The following is a 21,009-nucleotide window of genomic DNA, read 5'->3' on the forward strand; positions in this document are numbered from 1 at the left end:
ATACACCTGCCGCTAGTTTCCGTTGGTTGGCATTGTTGTTTGGTGGGTTGTAGACCACTGTAAGGCTGCACTCTACTAGAGAAAAAACATGAGTCCCACGAAAGACGCAGGTGAAAAGCAAACGAGGAAAGTGAGAACAACAACATTGGAGTTGAAAAAGGCAATCCTAGACGCGTATGAAAGAAGCGTTTGTGTGATGGACTTGGCATCGGAATTCAAAGTGCTGAGATTGAACATAAATTCATTTTTGAGGACTAGATAGAAACTGCTAGTGTTGCTAAGGGGGTTGCCAGGGGTCAACAGCCAGGTCCCAGTGAAAAAAACTAAGGAAAACACTGACAAAATGCAGCCATGTATGTTTTTTTTTTAATGGAAAGGGATTCCCCTTCCAAAAATTTAGCCCCCCCCCCTCCCCGCATCTCTTCTCGACCTCCACATTCATAAGTTCAGTGCCTCATAAATGTCGATGTAAATATATACACCGTAATTTTCGGACTATCAGTCGCTCCGGAGTTTAAGCCGCACCAGCCATAAAATGCACAATAAAGTGAAAAAAAAGCATATATAAGTCTTACCGGAGTATAAATTGCAATTTTGGGGCAAATTTATTTGTCAAAATCCAACACCAAAAACAGACATGTACCAGCTACAACAGGCTAAACGATACGGTATGCTAACGTGACATATACACAAACGAGAAGCTGAGAACTGAGTTATTCAAGTATTACATAAATAACACGTTTATCAAACCATCTGTGTCACTCCAATTCATTAAATCTATCGATCTTGCTTTATGGAAACAATGCCACGTATGCGCAGCATATGCTGACGTCAGACCCGTTGTAAGTTGCATTTCTAATTATTCCACGTACCCATTTAACGATATATAAAGTATATTTCAAATAACAACAATATTATCAAACCATCCGTGTCACTCCTAATTATTAAATCCATCGATCAAATTCCTCATCTTCTATGTCAACAACGCCGCGCGCACGCCGCACAGATCTAGTGTATAACTATATTGTAGCGTTAACAAAGTACCAGGAAAGACGTGGGTTTTGTAAACGGCTCTTTCTTTAACAAAACAAGAGGTCAACGAACCAACACCTACTGAACTTCCATCTACGGAGGTGAAAGAAAGCTCCGCAGAGTATGACCGGGCGTGCGTAAAAGCCATGTCCGAGCCCCATCCACCGTCCCCGGACAGCCACCTGGCCGAGCGCCGGCCCCCGACTTCATCCACAGAGGTGAAAGAGAGCTCCCGTCGAGAAGGACCAGGCTTGCGTAAAAAGCCATAATAGTTTTTCAAACCTTCTGTGTCACTCCAAATCATGAAATACTTTAAACTCTTCATCCTCTGTGTCACAAACAAAGCCGCTAATGATGCCGATAGTACGTGGGGCCCTTCGTCATCCCATGATTGAATCCTTTGCCCTTTATGTAAACAACCGCCACGCGGGACGGGTGACGTCACTTGCAGTTCAAATGACAGTAATCCCTTGCTACATCGCGGTTCGTTTTTTGCGGTTTCACTACATCGCGGATTTTTGAATTTTTAAAATTTTTGAAAAAAAATCACATAACTCGCTCCTGAGTATAAATCGCCCCCCCACCCAAACTATGACAAAAAACGCGACTATTACGGTAACTTATATTGCATATTCAATGTATTTTTGCTCCGCAATTGTGGTATAAAAAAGGCAACGTTACGGTAAAAACTTGCTGTCTGAGAACGGATTACTGTGATTTCAATTATGTCTAATGGAGAAAATTGCTCCTTCTGGAACATATTAGCGTTGAGATCCATGGTTCTACGGTATTTATACACAGCTACTGTACGTATGTATCATGCTGTGTCAGCAATGATTAATGCATCTTTTTGTGCTTCCAATAGGAGTGCGCCACCATGGGTGGAGGTATTCCAATTTGCAGGCAGGCTCAGACAAAGCTTGAAGTGTGTCTTTATATGTTCCTGTGGAGTCCAGACACAGAGGCTGTATTAGTTGCCATGTCATGCTTCCGCCACCTTTGTGAAGAGGCTGATATTCGTAGTGCTGCTGACGAGGTGTCCGTTCAGACCATCCTGCCCAACTATGCTACTTTCAGTGAACTTGCCTCCATAAGCAACATGATGGGAACAGGTGAGGCAAAGCAAGATCATGTGGAAACTGGGCTTTTTATTTTTATCGTGCAGAATGAGTGGACACGTCATGCTCATAGTTTTTTGAACATATGAAAAGGGGTATGTTATTTTTGTCTCCATTTGGGATAAACTATGTGAAAAACATATTTATAAAGTAATATGATTACATAATTTCTACAAATTTATACAGAACAAGCAGTAAGACTAGATATTCTTTTCTATTTCTCCTACTACTCCCTTTGAACATACTGTATTTTCCGGACTATAAGCCACACCTAAAATTAGGGAAAAATTTTCTTTTGTTCATATGCCGCACCGGACTATAGGCCGCAGGTGTTTTAATGTTTAATTACCATTTGTAAGAAAATATACACAAAGAAGATTGTCAGGAAAGTGTCTCCAAAGAACCACAACATGAAATCTCTGCAACGACCATCATAAACTTAATGTTTCGGGAACGTTAGCAACACAAAACTAATAAATAAAATGGGACCAATTACAGGGTTAAAGTTGGCAATGCGATACGGGCTACACGTATAGATTTGGAGAATACATGATTGGGAAATAAATACTGAAAAGGGTGACGCAACAAGATGTCATCAACATTAGCCCAGTGCCCCCTAGTGACCGGAGGAAACATCTACAGTACATGAACAGCTCCATTTCCCTCGTTAAGAGCCAAATCGACTGCCTTTAACTTAAAAGCGGTTCATATGCATTTCTTTTGTCCCCCATAATGAGGGTTTGTGTATAAAACTTTCCTTTCTCCAGTAATGTCTGTCTTGGTCTCGTTTTGTCTCTTGTTCATGTTAATTGGGCACGATTTGTCTGGCAGATAAACACACCACTTCTCCTCAGTGACCGTGTGTCTGGTCACATTTCCCTCCGCCCAGCAAAGCGGTGCCGCATCAACAGTGGTCCACAACCTTTTAATTACAAGTGTATGAATGTATTAGACATCACAAAAATCACGAAAAATCCATAGATAGGCCGCACCAGACTACAAGATGCAGGGTTCAAAACCTTTTTCCATTTAATATGTTTTTGTCTGATGTTATGCGTTTGATAGATCATTGAATTTCATTGATCAATCAATCTATCAATCAGAAAAGCTGCAGATTCTTTTTAGCATCCTTATGAAGTAAAGTTTTTGCTCTTAGGTCGCTCCACATTGCAAAAGAGAGTAATGGCCTTGCTCAGGAGGATCGACCATCCCACACCAGGAAACATCGAGGTGAAGCGATTCTGATCTTTCTGTATCAAGTCAGCTTGCAAATGTTTGGATGCATGGCAGCTAAAATAACCTATAGGTAGTATGAATGCATGCGATAACAATAATAAAATATATTGAATTTTATTTCAGTAGAATTTTGGTTGACGAACTTAATTCAGTCTGAGTCTTCGTTGGCAAAACACAATGTTCTGAAACTAGGCAATATTGCTAAGCATTGAGATGAATGGGAACTGATCCATTCCAGACCCAGAACAGATGTTTTACCCCTTTTTTATCAGTGTGTTGGTAAAAATATAGAAATTAGTGAAAACACACGCTGTAAATAAATAAAACTGGGTCTGTTATCAAAACACCGGACAACATTGTAGCATTTTGCGTACAGACCAATTTTCCTTCTAAAGTGATCACCAGCCTCCTCTTTGGACAAATGCATTCACCTGTCTCAGTGCAATTAGCCCTCACTGCCTGGGTTTGCTCACTCCTTCGAAGCGATGGACTCTGATGGACTCAAGCAGGCTAGTATTTCCATCTGTCTTGCTGTGGTGGATCCTGCTCTCCCTTCTGCCTTTTTTGTTCGGTGGCAGCCACTGTCCACCACCGGCGTTGACTATATCTTGGATATGGCGCTGTGCCACACAGGCCTCCTTCCGTGGAGCTCATTGCTACAGTTGGAGGACTCAGGACTGCTTGGACGCCCCACCGCCCCCAGCTTCATGCTAAATTTATGTGGGGATGTTTGTTTATTTATTTGTTTGTGTGTCTATTAAGGGTCTTTTGGTGTCAGGAAAGAGCTGTACAAACGTGATTTCTTATTATTATTATATTAGTACAATATTTCCCATGGGCTCACCACTTGTAGGAGGGGCCAAAGGGGTTGGGTGCAAAGTGAGCTGGGCGGCGGCCAAAGGCGGGGACCTTGGCGGTCCGATCCCCGGCGGCAGAGGCTGGCTAGGGACATGGAATGTCACCTGTCTGGCTGGAAAGGAGCCCGAACTGGTGTGTGAGGCAGAACATTTCCGAATAGACATAGTTGGACTTGCCTCCACACATAGTTTGGGCTCTGGTACAAGCCCTCTCGAGAGTGGCTGGACTCTCTTCCACTCTGGAGTTGCCCACGGTGAGAGGCGTCGAGCAGGTGTTGGCATATTTATTGCCCCCCCGGCTGGGCGCCTGCACATTGGGGTTCACCCCGGTGAGCGAGAGGGTAGCCTCCCTCCGCCTTCGGGTGGGGAGACGGGTCCTAACTGTTGTTTGTGTCTATGCACCGAACGGCAGCTCAGAGTACCCACCCTTCTTGGAGTCCCTGGAGGAAGTGCTGGAGAGCGCTGCTTCTGGGGACTCCATCGTTCTACTGGGTGACTTCAATGCTCACGTGGGCAATGACAGTGAGACCTGGAAGGGCGTGATTGGGACGAACGCCCCCCCCCCCCCCCGATCTGAACCCGAGCGGTGTTCTATTATTGGTCTTCTGTGCTCGACACAGATTTTCTATAATGAACACCATGTTCAAGCATAAGGGTGTCCATGTGTGCACTTGGCACCAGGACACCCTAGGCCGCAGTTCGTTGATCGACTTTGTAGTCGTGTCATCGGATTTGCGGCCGCATGTTTTGGACACTAGGGTGAAGAGAGGGGCGGAGCTGTCAACTGATCACCACCTGGTGGTGGGTTGGCTCCGATGGTGGGGGAAGATGCCGGTCCGACCTGGCAGACCCAAACACTCTGTGAGGGTCTGCTGGGAACGTCTGGCAGAATCCCCTGTCAGGAAGAGCTTCAACTCCCACCTCCGGCAGAGCTTTTCCCACGTCCCGGGTGAGGCGGGGGACATTGAGTCCGAGTGGACCTTGTTCCGCGCCTCCATTGTTGAGGCAGCCGACCGGAGCTGTGGCCGTAAGGTTGTTGGTGCCTGTCGTGGCGGCAATCCCCGAACCCGCTGGTGGACACCGGCGGTAAGGGATGCCGTCAAGCTGAAGAAGGAGTCCTATAGGGCCGTTTTGGCCTGCGGGACTCCGGAGGCAGCTGACAGGTACCGGCCGAGCGGAATGTGGCTTCGGCGGTTGCTGAGGCAAAAACCCGGGCGTGGGAGGAGTTTGGCGAGGCCACAGAGAATGACTCCCGGACGGCTTCGAGGAAATTCTGGTCCACCATCCGGCGTCTCAGGAGGGGGAAGCAGTGCACAGTCAACACTGTTTACAGTGGAGATGGTGTGCTGCTGACCTCGACTCGGGACGTCGTGAGTCGGTGGGGAGAATACTTCGAAGACCTGCTCAATTCCACCGGCACGCCTTCCATTGTGGAAGCAGGGCCTGAAGACTCTGAGGCGGACTCTCCAATCTCTGGGGTCAAAGTCATTGAGATAGTTAAAAAACTTCTCGGTGGCAGGGCCCCGGGGGTGGATGAGATCCGCCCGGAGTTCCTAAAGGCTCTGGATGTTGTGGGGCTGTCATGGCTGACACGCCTCTACAGCATTGCGTGGACATCGGGGACGGTGCCTCTGGATTGGCAGACTGGGGGGGTGGTTCCCCTCTTTAAGAAGGGGGACTGGAGGGAGGCAATTACAGGGGAATCACACTCCTCAGCCTCCCTGGTAAGGTCTATCCAGGGGTGCTGGAGAAGAGGATCCGTCAGGAGGTCAAGCCTCGGATTCAGGAGGAGCAGTGTGGCTTTCGTCCTGGCCGTGGAACAGTGGACCAGCTCTACACCCTCAGCAGGATCCTCGAGGTTGCATGGGAGTTCGCCCAACCAGTCCACATGTGTTTTGTGGACTTAGAGAAGGCGTTCGACCGTGTCCCTCGGGAGGTTCTGTGGAGGGTGTTTTGGGAGTACGGGGTGCCGAGCCAACTGATAAGGGCGGTTCGGTCCCTGTATCACCGATTCCAGAGTTTGGTCCGCATTTCCGGCAGTAAGTCGGATACGTTCCCAGTGAGGGTTGGACTCCCCCAAGGCTGCCCTTTGTCACCGATTCTGTTCATAATTTTTATGGACAGAATTTCTAGGCGCAGTCGAGGCGTTGAGCGGGTCCGGTTTGGGGACCTCAGCATCGCGTCACTGCTTTTTGCAGATGACGTGGTGCTGTTGGCTTCTTCAGGTCGTGATCTCCAGCTCTCACTGGAGCGGTTCGCAGCCGAGTGTGAAGCGGTCGGGATGAGGGTCAGCACCTCCAAATCCGAGTCCATGGTCCTCGGTCAAAAAAGGGTGGAATACCTTCTCCGGATCAGGGATGAGATCCTGCCCCAATTGGAGGAGTTCAAGTATCTTGGGGTCTTGTTCACGAGTGAGGGCAGGATTGAGCGCGGGATCGACAGGCGGATCGATGCAGCGTCGGCAGTAACGCGGACTCTGTACTGGTCCGTCGTGGTGAAGAGAGAGCTGAGCCAAATGGCAAAGCTCTCGATTTACCGGTCGATCTACGCTCCTACCCTAGGGTATCCAGGCTCTCCCTTAGAGATAGGGTGAGAAGCTCAGTCATCCGGGAGAGACTCGGAGTAGAGCCGCTGCTCCTCCACGTTGAGAGGAGTCAAATGAGGTGGCTCGGGCATCTCATTAGGATGCCTCCTGAACGCCTCCCTGGGGAAGTGTTCCAAGCATGTCCCACCAGTAGGAGACCCCGGGGACGACCCAGGACGAGCTGGAGTGACTGTCTCTCGGCTGGCCTGGGAACGCCTTGGGATCCCCTGGGATGAGCTGGATGAAGTGGCTGGGGAGAGGGAAGTCAGGGAGTCCCTCCTAAAGCTGCTGCCCCCGCGACCCGGCCCCGGATAAGCGGAAGAAGATGGATGGATGGATGGATGGATGGATGGATGGACGGATGGACGGACGGATGGATGGACGGACGGATAGTACAATATTACAGATGTTTGATCTCGCCAAACCAAACTGCACAGCGAGATCATAAACGCAAACGCCATTTTCATGAGAAGCTGTTATTTCCTCCTTTTTTTCAACAGCAGTTATACAGTTGTAAGCTTCCTAATGACACCATAACATCACGTTTTCAGTTACTTTGGTGTGATACTGGGGATTAATTTAAAGCAAAACAAAAAAGTGAGATACATTACACAGATCCCACCGATGCATGGCAGATGATGACAGTGATGTTTACGCTGTGTAACATAAACCATAACTGAACTTTCTGTTTTCATGCCATGACTGGTTGGGAATTGAAGCTTAGCCCAAGAATATTTTTTAGAAAGTGTTTTGTGAACCAGGGTTCCACTGTTATCTTAAAAATGTCAGTGTCAATAGCTTGATGGTTGGTTGTGATTGTTCCAACTTTAGGCTTGGGAGGACACGTATGCTAAATGGGACCAAGCAACAAAACAAATTCTAAATTTCCCCAAAAACAAGGCAGATGATGGGCAGGTAAGTATCCTACAGAGGGATCAGTCTCCTATTTCTTTTTATCTGTGTTCATTATTTGAGTGATATTTAAGTCAATGTAATTTTAAGTCATTAGTGGGGATTTGTATGTTCTGTTAAAGACGCAGGTGCTTGTTTTATAAAAGAGCCACTAGAAAGCAACGTAGCCAGTATCAATATCCACACAAGATCCACATTAATAAACCCAGGGATTATCATTACAATGTGGTCCTTAAAGGTCCTGCTGTAATATAATCAAAGTGTAGGGAAGACCCTGATGCCATCCACTGATTGTGTCTTATTCCAACAGCAGGAGTGGATCAACATGACAGGCTTTCTGTGTGCTCTGGGTGGTGTGTGCCTCCAGCAACGCAGCACTCCTGGCCCTGCCACCTATAGCCCACCTATGGGCTCTATGAATGAGCGCAAGCATTCAATGATTTCCATGGGCCCATGTGAGCTCTCCAATCCCATGGCCTCAGCCTCCTGCTCCTCCTCTGCTTCGAGTGAGACACCAGTCAGCCGCTTTATCGATCGGCTGCTGTCCTTGCTGGTGTGTGGCCATGACAGAGTGGGCCTTCATGTTCGTACCAACGTTAAAGACTTGCTCGGGATGGAGCTTAGCCCTGCCCTTTACCCCATGCTCTTCAATAAGTTGAGGAACAGCATTGGTAAATTCTTTGACACACAGGGTCCGGTGAGTGGAGGTTTTTAACCCCTCATGTCAAATCTGCTCGTATTGATTTCTTGTTCATCTTACGTACCCAAATGCAATAACTAATTGATTTTTTACCCATAGTTATTTCACACATGGCAATATTTTTCTCGGCTCCGCCATTACACACGAGCTAATTTATTAATTACTCAGAGGCCATAAACATTTTAATGCAGCTTTAGTTGAACTTAAAAGAACATTGCTGTTTTCAAAACACTTTCTTGTCATCCAGTTAAAGTGTCTGTTTGATCTGACAGTAGAATGTTTTTTAACTGATGTTTAAAAAGCAACAACGGATTGAGAGCAATTGTGACTGTGAAGGCAGAAGGGACTTTTGCAGGCACACACTATAGCTGCGTGTGGACGCCAGCACCTTTGGTTTCAATTGTTCACGTACATTTAAAAAAGTATGAACATTACCAAATCAATAACATGAAGCTTATTGCAACAAGGTAGCAAATTTGCCAGCCGTGGTTTACAATGTTTAGGGTAGAGGAGGGAGGAGTTCAACTACGTTCAACTCTTGCTATCAGTTTGAAAACTGCAAACTACCTCTTTAAGACATTAATATTTCTTTCTTCTCATTTGCAAGGTTGCATCTTTATTGTAACATCGTTCAGATTTTCTTTTCAATAATTGTGCATACTGAGTCAAAAACAACATGGGTGAGCTGAACTGCTGACAGTGTCCAAGCAAATATGTTAATGCTGCGTCATCGCTACTGTACAAACGATAAATGGCTCGTATGAAGAAAAAAAACATTCTACTATTCTTCACCTATTTGATGTTCTGATCTGGACAGCGCAGTATTACTCAGTTTCCGCAGCATGCACAACAAAATGCATTTAACTACCTGCTAAAAATACTTTTCTTTTCAATTGTACAACTGAGGTAGTTGCTGTAGAATTCAAAGCTGTACTACTTAACTGTATTCGAGCCTAGCTATGATTGTGTGTTGAAAAAGTCAATGGCCGTAAGTCAAGACATAAGTAAAAAACATAGCATAATGATGTAAGATGTGGTTCTAGATGCTCTTTATGCATTGCTTGTTTAAAATTTGCTCTGTGATTGTACATTTCCAGGTTCCAATCAATGACACTAACACCCAATTTGTGGAGCAGACTATTGCAATAATGAAAAACCTGCTGGATAACCACACAGAGGGCAGTTCTGAACACCTAGGACAGGCCAGCATTGAGACCATGATGCTTAACCTCGTCAGGTCAGAAATAACTGCAGTGCACATGCGTGGTGTCTTTACAACTATATATAACAACGCACGAGGCGACTGTCTTCAGATTTGACATTTGGCTGTGTTTTTCTTAGGTATGTTCGCATTCTTGGCAACATGGTACATGCTATCCAGATCAAAACCAAATTGTGCCAGCTAGTAGAGGTAATGATGGAGAGAAGAGATGACCTGTCCTTTTGCCAGGAGATGAAGTTCAGGTAAATTGCGTTTTCCACAGATACACAAACGGTGCATATAATAATTCATGAAACGGCTCAAAATTACCAATTTTCTTTGAGGAGCTGCAATTCTGCTTATTAATCATTTCATTAGAGCAACTCTCTCATTGTGAGGAGCCTTTAAAAAAAAAAAAGCAAGGGTTTTATTTAACAAAAAACAAATAAGACAAGATAATTAATAATTGAACAATTGCTGTATGTATTTATGTACCGTAATCAAAAGTTATTTCTTAAATCCACATTGTGAGTAGCAGGAAACATTTGCAGTCTCAAATCATTTCCACTGGGTCAATTTCAAACATAAATATAAAATTCATTTTAAGCTTAATTGTTTGTATTGTATTCTATCTTCTGTATTGTATGGTCCTTTAGCAAAGCTAAATTTATTAGAAAAAATAATTTTGCAAATAAACAAATGCGAGTGTTTTCAAGGGCAGCAAATGTGTTCTCATCGGGTTTGTCAGTGTTCATTCAAGGTCAGAAATGTTCAACAAACTGTTACCAGACAGTTTCCAGCCAATGTTTCTTGATGCAAGGAATTTTTTAACGTCCTTGCGACAAGAAATATCACTAAAACAGTTTGTGAAAATTTGGTGACCCTGAATGAATCTTTACAAACTTTGACGTGAAGGCTACACTCACTGCTCTTAAACAAATATTGCAATTGTTTACCACTGAGTGTGATAATGGCCATAGTGATATTATAAATACAGTGATCCCTCGCAACTTTGTGCGTCATCTTTTGCAAATGCACTACTTTGTGGATTTAAATGTGACGGGAGAACGGCGTTTAAATACACACTGATAGCACGGGGCATGAGTGTGCAGAATTATTATGCAACTAATGTAAAAATGGAAAATTTCCACTTTTCACCTCACTAATCTTTCACTCAATTTTTCACAAAATCTCTTGTTTACTTAACTTTTTAAAATAAGAATAATAGTTCAAAATCTACAAATTAACATTAAAAAATGTGACCAATTAGACCCAACAGTTATAAAACTTCCATCCATGGAGTCCATCAGCTTCTTGATCTGTTGACAATTAACTTTTTGTGCAGCAACCACCACAGCCTCCCAGAAAATGTTCACAGACGTGTACTGTTTCGGAAGGGCCCACAAGTTCTCAATAAAATTTAGGTCAGGTGAAGAAGGGGGCCACGTCTTTATTCTATCATCTTTAAGGCCTTTACCAGTGAGCCACACAATGGAGTACTTTGCTGCATGCAATTTAAATCAAGGTGTTCCTGAAAGATGCAAACCTTTTCCTGTACCACTGCTTGAAAAAAGTGTCTTCTAAAAACTGGCAGTAGGTTAACTTAAATTATTATTTTTTTAATTGTAGAGTTAATTTTAAGTCCATCTTTAACTCGAAAAGGTCCAACCAGCTCATCTTAAAGCTTACATTTCACGTTTATAAATTCTTCCATTTTACATATTACCGTAATTTTCTGACTATAAGTCACTCTGGAGTACAAGTCGCACCAGCCATAAAATGCACAATAAAGTGAAAAAATACATATATAAGTTGCACCGGAGTATGAGTCGCACTTTTGGGGCAAATTTATTTGTCAAAATCCAACACCAAAAACAGACATGAACCAGCAACAACAGGCTAAACAATACGGTATGCTAACGTGACATATACACAAACGAGGAGCTGAGAACAGGCCTGACGTAACATTCAGAGTTATTCAAGTAAGTATTACATAAATAACACGTTTATCAAACCATCTGTGTCACTCCAATTCATTAAATCCATCGATCGTGCTTTATGTAAACAATGCCGCGTATGCGACGCATATGCTGACGTCGGTTGCATTTCTAGACCCATATAATGATATATGAAGTATATTTCAAATAACGATCATATTACAACAATATTATCAAACCATCTCTGTCACTCCAAATCATTAAATCCATCGATCAAATTCTTCTCCTTTATGTCAACAACGCCGCGCGCACGCGCTGCACAGATCTAGTATATAACTATATTGTAGCGTTAACAAAGTACCAGGAAAGATGTGGGTTTGGTAAACGGCTCTTTATTTGACAAAACAAGAGTTCAACGAGCCAACAACTACTGAACTTCCATCCACGGAGGTGAAAGAAAGCTCCGTAGAGTATGACCGAGCGTGCGTAAAAGCCATATCCGAGCCCCATCCATTGTCCCCGGACAGCCACCCGGCCGAGCGCCGGCCCCCGACTTCCATTCCACGAAGGTGAAAGAGAGCTCCTGTCGAGAAGGACCGGACGTGCGTAAAAGCCATAATAGTTTTTCAAACCTTCTGTGTCACTCCAAATCCTTAAATCCTTCAAACTCTTCATCCTCCGTGTCACTTACAAACAAAGCCGCAAATGATGCCGGTAGTACGTGGGGCTCTTCATCATCCCGTGATCGAATCCTTTGTCCTTTATGTAACCAACCGCCACGCGGCACGGTTGACGTCACTTCAAAGTCAAAGTCCGCTTTATTGTCAATTTCTCCACATGCCAGGCACACAAAGAGATCGAAATTACGTTCCCCACCGTCCCACGGTGACTAGACAGTACACAACACTCGCACCAAATAGCACAAAGAGTAAAAACGAACAGACAAGAGCAACGAAGAAGTAATAAGTGCCCGGTCCGCTCGATAGCACGCCAGCCGCTCCAGTAGCACAGCAGAGTCCGGTGTCCAGCGACCGGACAGTCGCCAGAAGAATGGAAGGCACGGCCGGGCGAGTTGGGCACGCCGCTAGCCTGGCCCGGACGCCTCCGCGCTTTCCCCTCTTCAGCCTCCACGCACACCGCTTCCGACGCTACTGGTCCGGGGAAGGAGTAGCAGACGAGTCCGGCGATGATGCAGGCATTGTAGTCCCAGTGACTTTAATGTCCCCGTATCAAAGTCCGAAACGCCGCAAAACTCGCTTTCGCCGACGTCGAGCAGAACCCGCCTGCTGTACTCGTAGCGCAATGTGGTGCGATCAGACAAACACATAAAACTGTCTGACAAACACTCATTAAATGAACAAAAACACCGATCGGCAGGGACGGAGAGAGGCCGCTGCGTGTGTACGCGCCGCCATCTTGCAGTTCAAATGACAGTAATACCTTGCTACATTGCGGTTTGTTTATCGCGGTTTCACTACATCGGGGATTTTTGAATTTTGAAAATGTTTGAAAAAAATCACAAGTCGCTCCTGATATTAAGTCGTCCTCCCCACCCAAACTATAACAAAATCCGCAATTTATAGTCCGAAAATTACTGTAATTTGTCATTATCGTGCAATTATTTTTTTCCACATTGTGTAATTTCTTTCCCCCGAATAAATGAGATCACTGTAAAACGTAATTTTATATTCGATGCACCGATACAGACACAGTGGTGCTGTACTTCTAAATATGCTTCAAAGTACCTGCAAATGCAAACTATTTTAGGTCTGCAAATTATGCTTTCTAAAAATGGATGATGAGCTTCGTTGTTGCTGCAGTTCAGCCTGTCTGAGTTTCCTGAGCTCTGTTGCTCACTTCGCTCCAGACAATTATGGCAGCAGCCACATTGCAGCTCTCTCCAGCTGGGAGATAACATCTGTTTGGGGAGACGGGTGTCAGTCATGCGGATGAGATGTCGTGTTCATTGGAGTTGGTGCTGCAACGCTAATGATGCCAGTAGTACGTGGGGCCCTTCGTCATCTTCATCATCCCGTGATCGAATCCTTTTTCCATTATGTAAACAACCGCCGCGCGGCAAGGGTGATGTGACTTGCAGTTCAAATGACAGTAATCCCTTGCTACATCGCGGTTCGTTTATCACGATTTTACTACATCGCGGATTTTTTAATTTTGAAAATTTGTGAAAAAAATCACATAAGTTGCTCCTGAGTATAAGAGTTTTGCATGTTATCTCGTATATGGAGTTGCATTTATTTTCCGGGTTGATTCTGTCTTTTGGGCGGACCAGTATCTGACGGAGTGTTGTGTGTGGTTTGATAGGTGTGTTTATGTTACATTTTTTCATGGCCCTTTTGATGTGTTCCGTAATTCCTTTCACATACGGCAACGTCACCATACCGCTGGGTTCTTGTTTCTGTGTTTTCTTTTTTCTTTCCCCCTGTGTTGTGTCTTTTTTGTTCTTTACCTGTTCTGCACCTTTAGTTATTGCCCATTGTGGATACTGACATTTTTTGAGTGCGTGTTGTATTTGCTTTTCTTCCTGTGTTCTGTCCTCCGGGTCCGTGATTATTGTTGTTCGTTCGTATAGTGTTCTGACTACTGACAGTTTATGTATCGTGGGATGTTCTGATGTCCAGAGGAGGTCATAAAAATAAAAGTACATAGAAAACCCACACACACCGACCAATACCTCCTCTGCAGAACAGGCCCAACCATCCTTCGTATAAATACACATCACTTCATTTGCTTGTATCGAGTAAGCATTCTAGCTTATACACCATGGTGTTGGAAAACATGCATAAAAATGGTCATATGTTCAAAATTCACACTTGTGCACACAGTGTAGTATACTACTTACAAACTTAATTGGTTCCGCGATCGGGTTCGTAAGTAGAAACGTTTGTAAGTAGAAGCATCGTTTTCTACAGAAATCAATGTAAAAGCAGATAATACATGCCAGACTATCCCAAAAGTCACACTTTTTGCCCTATTACTCTCTGTCTGGGCTGGTGCGTCGTTTCATAAGTACTTGTAGATGCTAAAAAGGCGCGAAGCTCCGTTGAAGTTTGAGTATTTTATACACCAAAAGTAAAAACTATGGTCAAGCACAAACATTTATCATTGAGTCATGCGTCCGTCTGTGAAAGCTGGAAGTCAGGCCTCTTGTGAGTTGGGTTATAAATGGGTACCAGCACCCCTTCCTTGACCCATGTATGGAAAATGGTCTTTTTGTGACAATTACCGCTGTGAGTTTTAATAATTGATTTTTGTTTTAAGAAATAAGATGGTGGAATACCTGACTGACTGGGTGATGGGAACTTCCAATCAAGCAGCTGATGATGACATCAAGTGTTTGACAAGGTATAGCTTGGTTGCCAGTAGTGTCTTACATTGATCACAGTATTGATTGCATGCTTCATTGTTTCTTGCCCGTCTGTGTGTGATACAGGGATCTTGACCAGGCCAGTATGGAGGCAGTTGTCTCTCTGCTTGCTGGTCTTCCTCTGCAACCTGAGGAGGGCGATGGAGTGGAGCTCATGGAGGCCAAATCACAGCTTTTTCTCAAGTTAGAATATATTTCCTTAATTTTTACAAATAAGTCATTACACCACCTTGTAACAAGGAAAACAGTGCCTCAGAGTCAAAGAGTTTCCATTTGTTCTATTAGTACCCTCTATTAGTGGAAAGTTGACATTGCTTGCAGTCAGTGAGATTTTTCCATGATAGGACCACATCTAATTAGGTGTCACCACTGTCATATGTTTGGCATAGTTTTCACACTGGATGCACTTTTTGATGCATCCCACTCAATTTCATTTGGATATTGTCAGGGAATTGGGTCTAACATACACACTTTCATGTTCTTTTGTTTTAGCATAGTTTTCTTTTCCAGTATTTTGTTACCCCAGTCCCAGCTTTTTTGGAATGCATCAAATGTATGCAATTCCAAAGTAACAATAACATGAATCAGTATTCAGTTAAATAGAGGTTGAAAATTATTTTCCAAATATTGTTATAATTTACATTTTACACAATGTTCGTATTTTATTGGAATTGGGTTTTGTAGAATGACCTAGTCTAAACCTAGAAGGCGGTTTGTGCCAACACCCATTATCTGTAACAATATTCTCGCATCCCCAAAGATTATCTTATCTACCAAAGAGTGGCTACAAATGACTTTCTTTTCTACTAGACAGGTAATGACCAAATAGTGTGCAGGCAGATCCTCCACCAGGCATGCTGTGCAGCAACAGCAACAATATTTTGACCATTATGACCACAGAAGATGTGCCTTCCAGTCGCATGAATACGGAGACTCCACGCTTAAAAAATTAGAAAAGTTAGAACAGATGACACCATTTAAATTAAAGGTGAAACATCTTCAACAAACAGGTCTTTTGCCTGAACTCAACCTCAAACAGACTGCACAGTTATAGTTGTCAACCTTGCTAGGATATGCTACGTAAGTAAGTGGTAAGAGAAATAATTGTCAAAAGTATTTTTTGTAATCCCGTAGGTACTTCACCCTATTCATGAATCTGCTAAATGATTGTAGTGAGGTAGAGGATGAGGGTCAGGCAGTCAGCGGATGCAAGAGGGGGATGTCTCGCCGCCTGGCCTCTCTTCGCCACTGTACTGTCCTGGCCATGTCCAACCTCCTCAATGCTAACGTAGATAGCGGCCTCATGCACTCTATTGGTAAGTTTGACTTTGTCACACTTTTAGCATTTATGGAAATTTGCTTTGTAAAATGTAGTTAAGTTTTTTTCTCTTTTTCAAATCTGAATGCCCAGGTCTGGGTTACCACAAAGATCTGCAAACTCGAGCCACATTTATGGAAGTGTTGACAAAGATCTTGCAACAGGGAACCGAGTTTGACACGCTGGCTGAGACTGTTCTGGCTGACCGCTTTGAGAGGCTGGTTGAGCTGGTCACTATGATGGGAGACCAGGGAGAACTACCTATTGCCATGGCACTGGCTAATGTTGTTCCGGGATCCCAGTGGGTAAGAATCTTCTTTGCCTTCATACATGATGGCAGGTAAATTAAGGTTCCATTCTGTATGATCTGACATCAGATTATTATTAAAATGATCTTCATCCCTGTCTGGAATGCCTCTTGTGCTTCAAATTTTATTTGAATGATTACTTTGAAACACAACACGCCTTGACAAGAATATCCTGCAGAGATTGCTGCTTCAGAAGGCTTTAGTGTTATCTAAGCGTGTTGTCAATCATTGACCGAGTGTAGGTGGGCATACGCCGTAGTGTCGATTACCTTGGCTGGCTAATGTTGTTCCGGGATCCCAGTGGGTAAGAATCTTCTTTGCCTTCATACATGATGGCAGGTAAATCAAGGTTCCATTCTGTATGATCTGACATCAGATTATTATTAAAATGATCTTCATCCCTGTCTGGAATGCCTCTTGTGCTTCAAATTGTATTTGAATGATTACTTTGAAACACAACACGCCTTGACAAAAATATCCTGCAGAGATAGCTGCTTCAGAAGGCTTTAGTGTTATCTAAGCGTGTTGTCAATCATTGACCGAGTGTAGGTGGGCATACGCCGTAGTGTCGATTACCTTGGCTGGTTTACTTGGCTTTGGTCAAGAACAAGGAAATACGGCTCTTGAGACAAAGTAACTCAACGCTCCATCATGAATAACTCATGCAAGCAACGTGGCAGCACTGTGTTAAGAATGGCTTTTTTGCTTGGCTTTTAAAGTCCATGTCTCATGCATGTTCACATTAGTAAAGGGTGTGGCTTGGGTCAGAGGGGGTTGAAGTGAGGCTGTATTAAATATTTCTAGTAGTTTGAAGACAAGGAATTCACCTGGGAGAATTGTTAACAATCCAACATTCTCTTTGGATGTCTGAAATCATGTATTTCTTATTGTGGAAAGCAAATGTGGATTTATGTAAGGTACCGTATTTTCCGGACTATAAGGCGCACTTAAAAACCAAACATTTTCTCAAAAGCCGACAGTGCGCCCTATAGTCCGGTGCGCCTTTATATATGGATCAATTGATGAATTTGTTGATCCATACTGGTTGTACACAGTGCTCTGCCAAAATGTTTCAGTAGGTTTTAGTACGACTAGTAAATTACAAGGTCGCGTCGCTTCCCAGCATTACGGCAACCGTAGTCAGGGAGCGTAACTGAATAGCTGTTGTACCGTGAGGCTATTTCATTTCAAAATAGGCTGCTCCGTTAATGTTTCGAATACATTTACGGATCAATATGGAAGGGAAATATAGGTAAGCAGTACCAATGTGTTAGATCAAACTTTAGTCAGTTCCGATCATTTTATAGGAGCTCGTTTGAGAAACGCGATTGTTTACACTTTGCTGAGGCTCATGGGAGTCTGCGAGCTGAGTCTCATGGGAGTTTACGGGTGGATAATGCTATAATGATAGCTGCTATACACACGAGGCTATTTCATGTCAAAATAGGCTGCTCTGTTAATGTTTCAAGTACATTTACGGATTGTTATGGAAGGGAAACGTAGGTAAGCAGTAAGCGTTAGATCGAACTTTAGTCAGTTCCGATCATTTTATAGGTGGTCGTTGGAGAAACGCGATTGTTTACACTTTGCTGAGGCTCATGGGACTTTGTGGGTGGCTAATGCGATAGTGATAGCTGCTATACGCACGAGGCTATTTCATGTCAAAATAGGCTGCTCTGTTAATGTTTTGAGTAAATTTACGGATCGATATGGAAGGGAAACATAGGTAAGCAGTACCAATGCTTTAGATCGAACTTTAGTCAGTTCTGATCATTTTATAGGAGATAGTTTGAGAAACGCGATTGTTTACAGAGGGCTCATTGGTTATTGGCTAGAGGATGCATACCGCAACCCTAGTCAACCTCGGTTTGTTGCAGTATAGCTTCTATTTTATGCGCCTTATAATCCGGTGCGTCTTATATATGGACAAACTTTTAAAATGGGCCATTCATTGAAGGTGCGCCTTATAACCCGGTGCGCTTTATAATCCGGAAAATACGGTAATCATATATTCTATTGTATTGTTTTCAAGCAATAATGTATTAATCTACATTTTAAGGATGAGCTTGCTCGGGTCCTGGTGACATTGTTCGACTCCCGTCACCTCCTCTACCAGTTGCTCTGGAATATGTTCTCCAAAGAGGTGGAGCTTGCTGACTCCATGCAAACCCTTTTTCGGGGAAACAGCCTGGCAAGCAAAATAATGACCTTTTGTTTTAAGGTAGGAAACCTCTCAACTGCAACTAATTTTGGGGGATTTTTCTTCTTCTTCTTAATTGTAATACTGTTCTCATTATATTGTATTATGTTGTATTGTAGAATTGTATTACATCTTAGTGTGTTAAAGTATGTTATCTTGTATTGTATTTTGTTATGTTACATTATGTATTGTATTATAGTAAATTATACCATACAGGAATTTCTTTTGAAACGATGTAAACTAAAATAATTTTGAATTCATTGTGGTTATATATTAGGTCTATGGAGCAGCATACCTGCAGAAGTTACTGGAGCCTTTGTTAAAAGGGGTCATATCAACCCCTGAGCACATCAGTTTTGAGGTGGACTCCACTCGGTATGATGCTTTTGTCCCTTTTTGTCACTTCCTTGAATTATAGTTTACCCTCCACATGAGTAATGGAACAGCCATAGATATCTGCTTTTAATATATAGAATTTATCCACATGGTGGTGCTGTGGCCCATACACTCACCTTCTCTTATTGACACAACTGAACTATTCCGTCATTTTGTGCTGTGTGGGGGTGGGGGTCAAGAACTGTTTTTTCGTGGGTCTATCTGCAACTAATAGTTTGGATGTGATTCCAAATATCAATTAAAAGTAAATGATGTGGCAACAGTACTTTGCAACAAATCAAGTGTGGCTGGCTTAAGACAAAATGAATCCCCTCTTCTGATGAAATGGGAAATAAGTTCCTATAGCCTTTCTCTTTTTTCATTTTCATGTCCAGCTTTTGCTCCCTGCTATTTTTCTTCTGTTTTCATCCCATGTGCGCATTTTGTAGGAATCATTCATTTTAAATTTGACTTCACTCGCAGTGTGAAAGAACTTTATAAATTGAGCGATTATTTCTTGTCTGTTCAGGCCTGGGAAAGCTGGTTAAAGTTAAAGTCCCAATGATCATCGTCACACACACATTTGGGTGTGGTGAAATTTGTCCTCTGTATTTAACCCATCCCAATGTGATTTTGATCCATCCCCTGGTGGAGAGGGGAGCAGTGAGCAGCAGTGGTGCCGCGCTCGGGAATCATTTGGTGATGTAACCCCCAATTCCAACCCTTAATGCTGAGTGCCAAGCAGGGAGGCAATAGGTCCCATTTTTATAGTCTTTGGTATGACCAGTCTCAGGGCAGACACTCTACCACTAGGTTGTTATGTACCGTAATTTTCGGACTATAAGTCGCTCCGGAGTACAAGTTGCACCAGCCATAAAATGCACAATAAAGTGAAAAAAATATATATATAAGTCGCACCGGAGTACAAGTCGCACTTTTGGGGCAAATTTATTTGTCAAAATCCAACACCAAAAACAGACATGAACCAGCAACAACAGGCTAAACGATATGGTATGCTAACGTGACATAAACACAAATGAGAAGCTGAGAACGGGCCTGATGTAACATTCAGAGTTTCTCAAGTATGTATTACATAAATAACACGTTTATCAAACCATCTGTGTCACTCCAATTCATTAAATCCATCGATCTTGCTTTATGTAAACAATGCCGTGTATGCGCCGCATATGCTGATGTCGGACCGATGCCGGTAGTACGTGGGGCCCTTCGTCATCCCGTGATCGAATCCTTTGTCCTTTATGTAACCAACCGCCGCGCGGCACGGTTGACGTCACTTGCAGTTCAAATGACAGTAATACCTCGCTACATTGCGGTTCGTTTATCGCGGATTCACTACATCGCGGATTTTTGAATTTTGAAAATTTTTGAAAAAAATCACATATAAGTCGCTTGTGAGTTTAAGTCGCCCCCCCCCACCCAAACTATGACAAAAACCGCAAATTACAGTCCGAAAATTACTGTAATTTGTAATTATCGTGCAATTATTTTTTCCACATTGTGTAATTTTTTTTCCCCCGAATAAATAAGATCACTGTAAAACTTAATTTTATGTTCGATGCACCGATACAGACACCACTGCTGTACTTCTAAATATGCTTCAAAGTACCTGCAGATGCAAACAATTTTAGGTCTGCAAATTATGCTTTCTAAAAATGGATGATGAGCTTAATTGTTGCTGCAGTTCAGCCTGTCTGAGTTTCCTGAGCTCTGTTGCTCACTTCGCTCCAGACAATTATGGCAGCAGCCGTCATGCCACATTGCAGCTCTCTCCAGCTGGGAGATAACATCTGTTTGGGGAGACGGGTGTCAGTCATGCGGATGAGAT

General features: G+C 43.4%; 1 protein-coding gene across 3 annotated transcripts in view; it reads left to right on the forward strand.

The window, feature by feature from the left end:
• The window catches only part of nf1a (neurofibromin 1a), a 158,180-nt gene that overhangs the window by 46,576 nt on the left and 90,595 nt on the right, over window positions 1-21,009 (forward strand). For 2 of the 3 annotated variants that reach the window (XM_085915635.1, XM_085915638.1), the window contains exons 17-28: window positions 1,898-2,144; window positions 3,307-3,380; window positions 7,659-7,742; window positions 8,050-8,436; window positions 9,537-9,676; window positions 9,781-9,903; window positions 14,857-14,940; window positions 15,029-15,145; window positions 16,097-16,278; window positions 16,374-16,585; window positions 18,648-18,809; window positions 19,066-19,163. In XM_085915635.1, the coding sequence (XP_085771761.1) occupies window positions 1,898-2,144; window positions 3,307-3,380; window positions 7,659-7,742; window positions 8,050-8,436; window positions 9,537-9,676; window positions 9,781-9,903; window positions 14,857-14,940; window positions 15,029-15,145; window positions 16,097-16,278; window positions 16,374-16,585; window positions 18,648-18,809; window positions 19,066-19,163 (1,910 nt within the window). The remainder of the gene's footprint in view (window positions 1-1,897; window positions 2,145-3,306; window positions 3,381-7,658; window positions 7,743-8,049; window positions 8,437-9,536; window positions 9,677-9,780; window positions 9,904-14,856; window positions 14,941-15,028; window positions 15,146-16,096; window positions 16,279-16,373; window positions 16,586-18,647; window positions 18,810-19,065; window positions 19,164-21,009) is intronic. The other variant, XM_085915636.1, reaches the window with a different exon arrangement.

This window comes from Syngnathus leptorhynchus, chromosome 7 (assembly GCF_054491065.1).
Source record: "Syngnathus leptorhynchus isolate UIUO chromosome 7, UIUO_Slep, whole genome shotgun sequence".
Classification (NCBI taxonomy): domain Eukaryota; kingdom Metazoa; phylum Chordata; class Actinopteri; order Syngnathiformes; family Syngnathidae; genus Syngnathus; species Syngnathus leptorhynchus.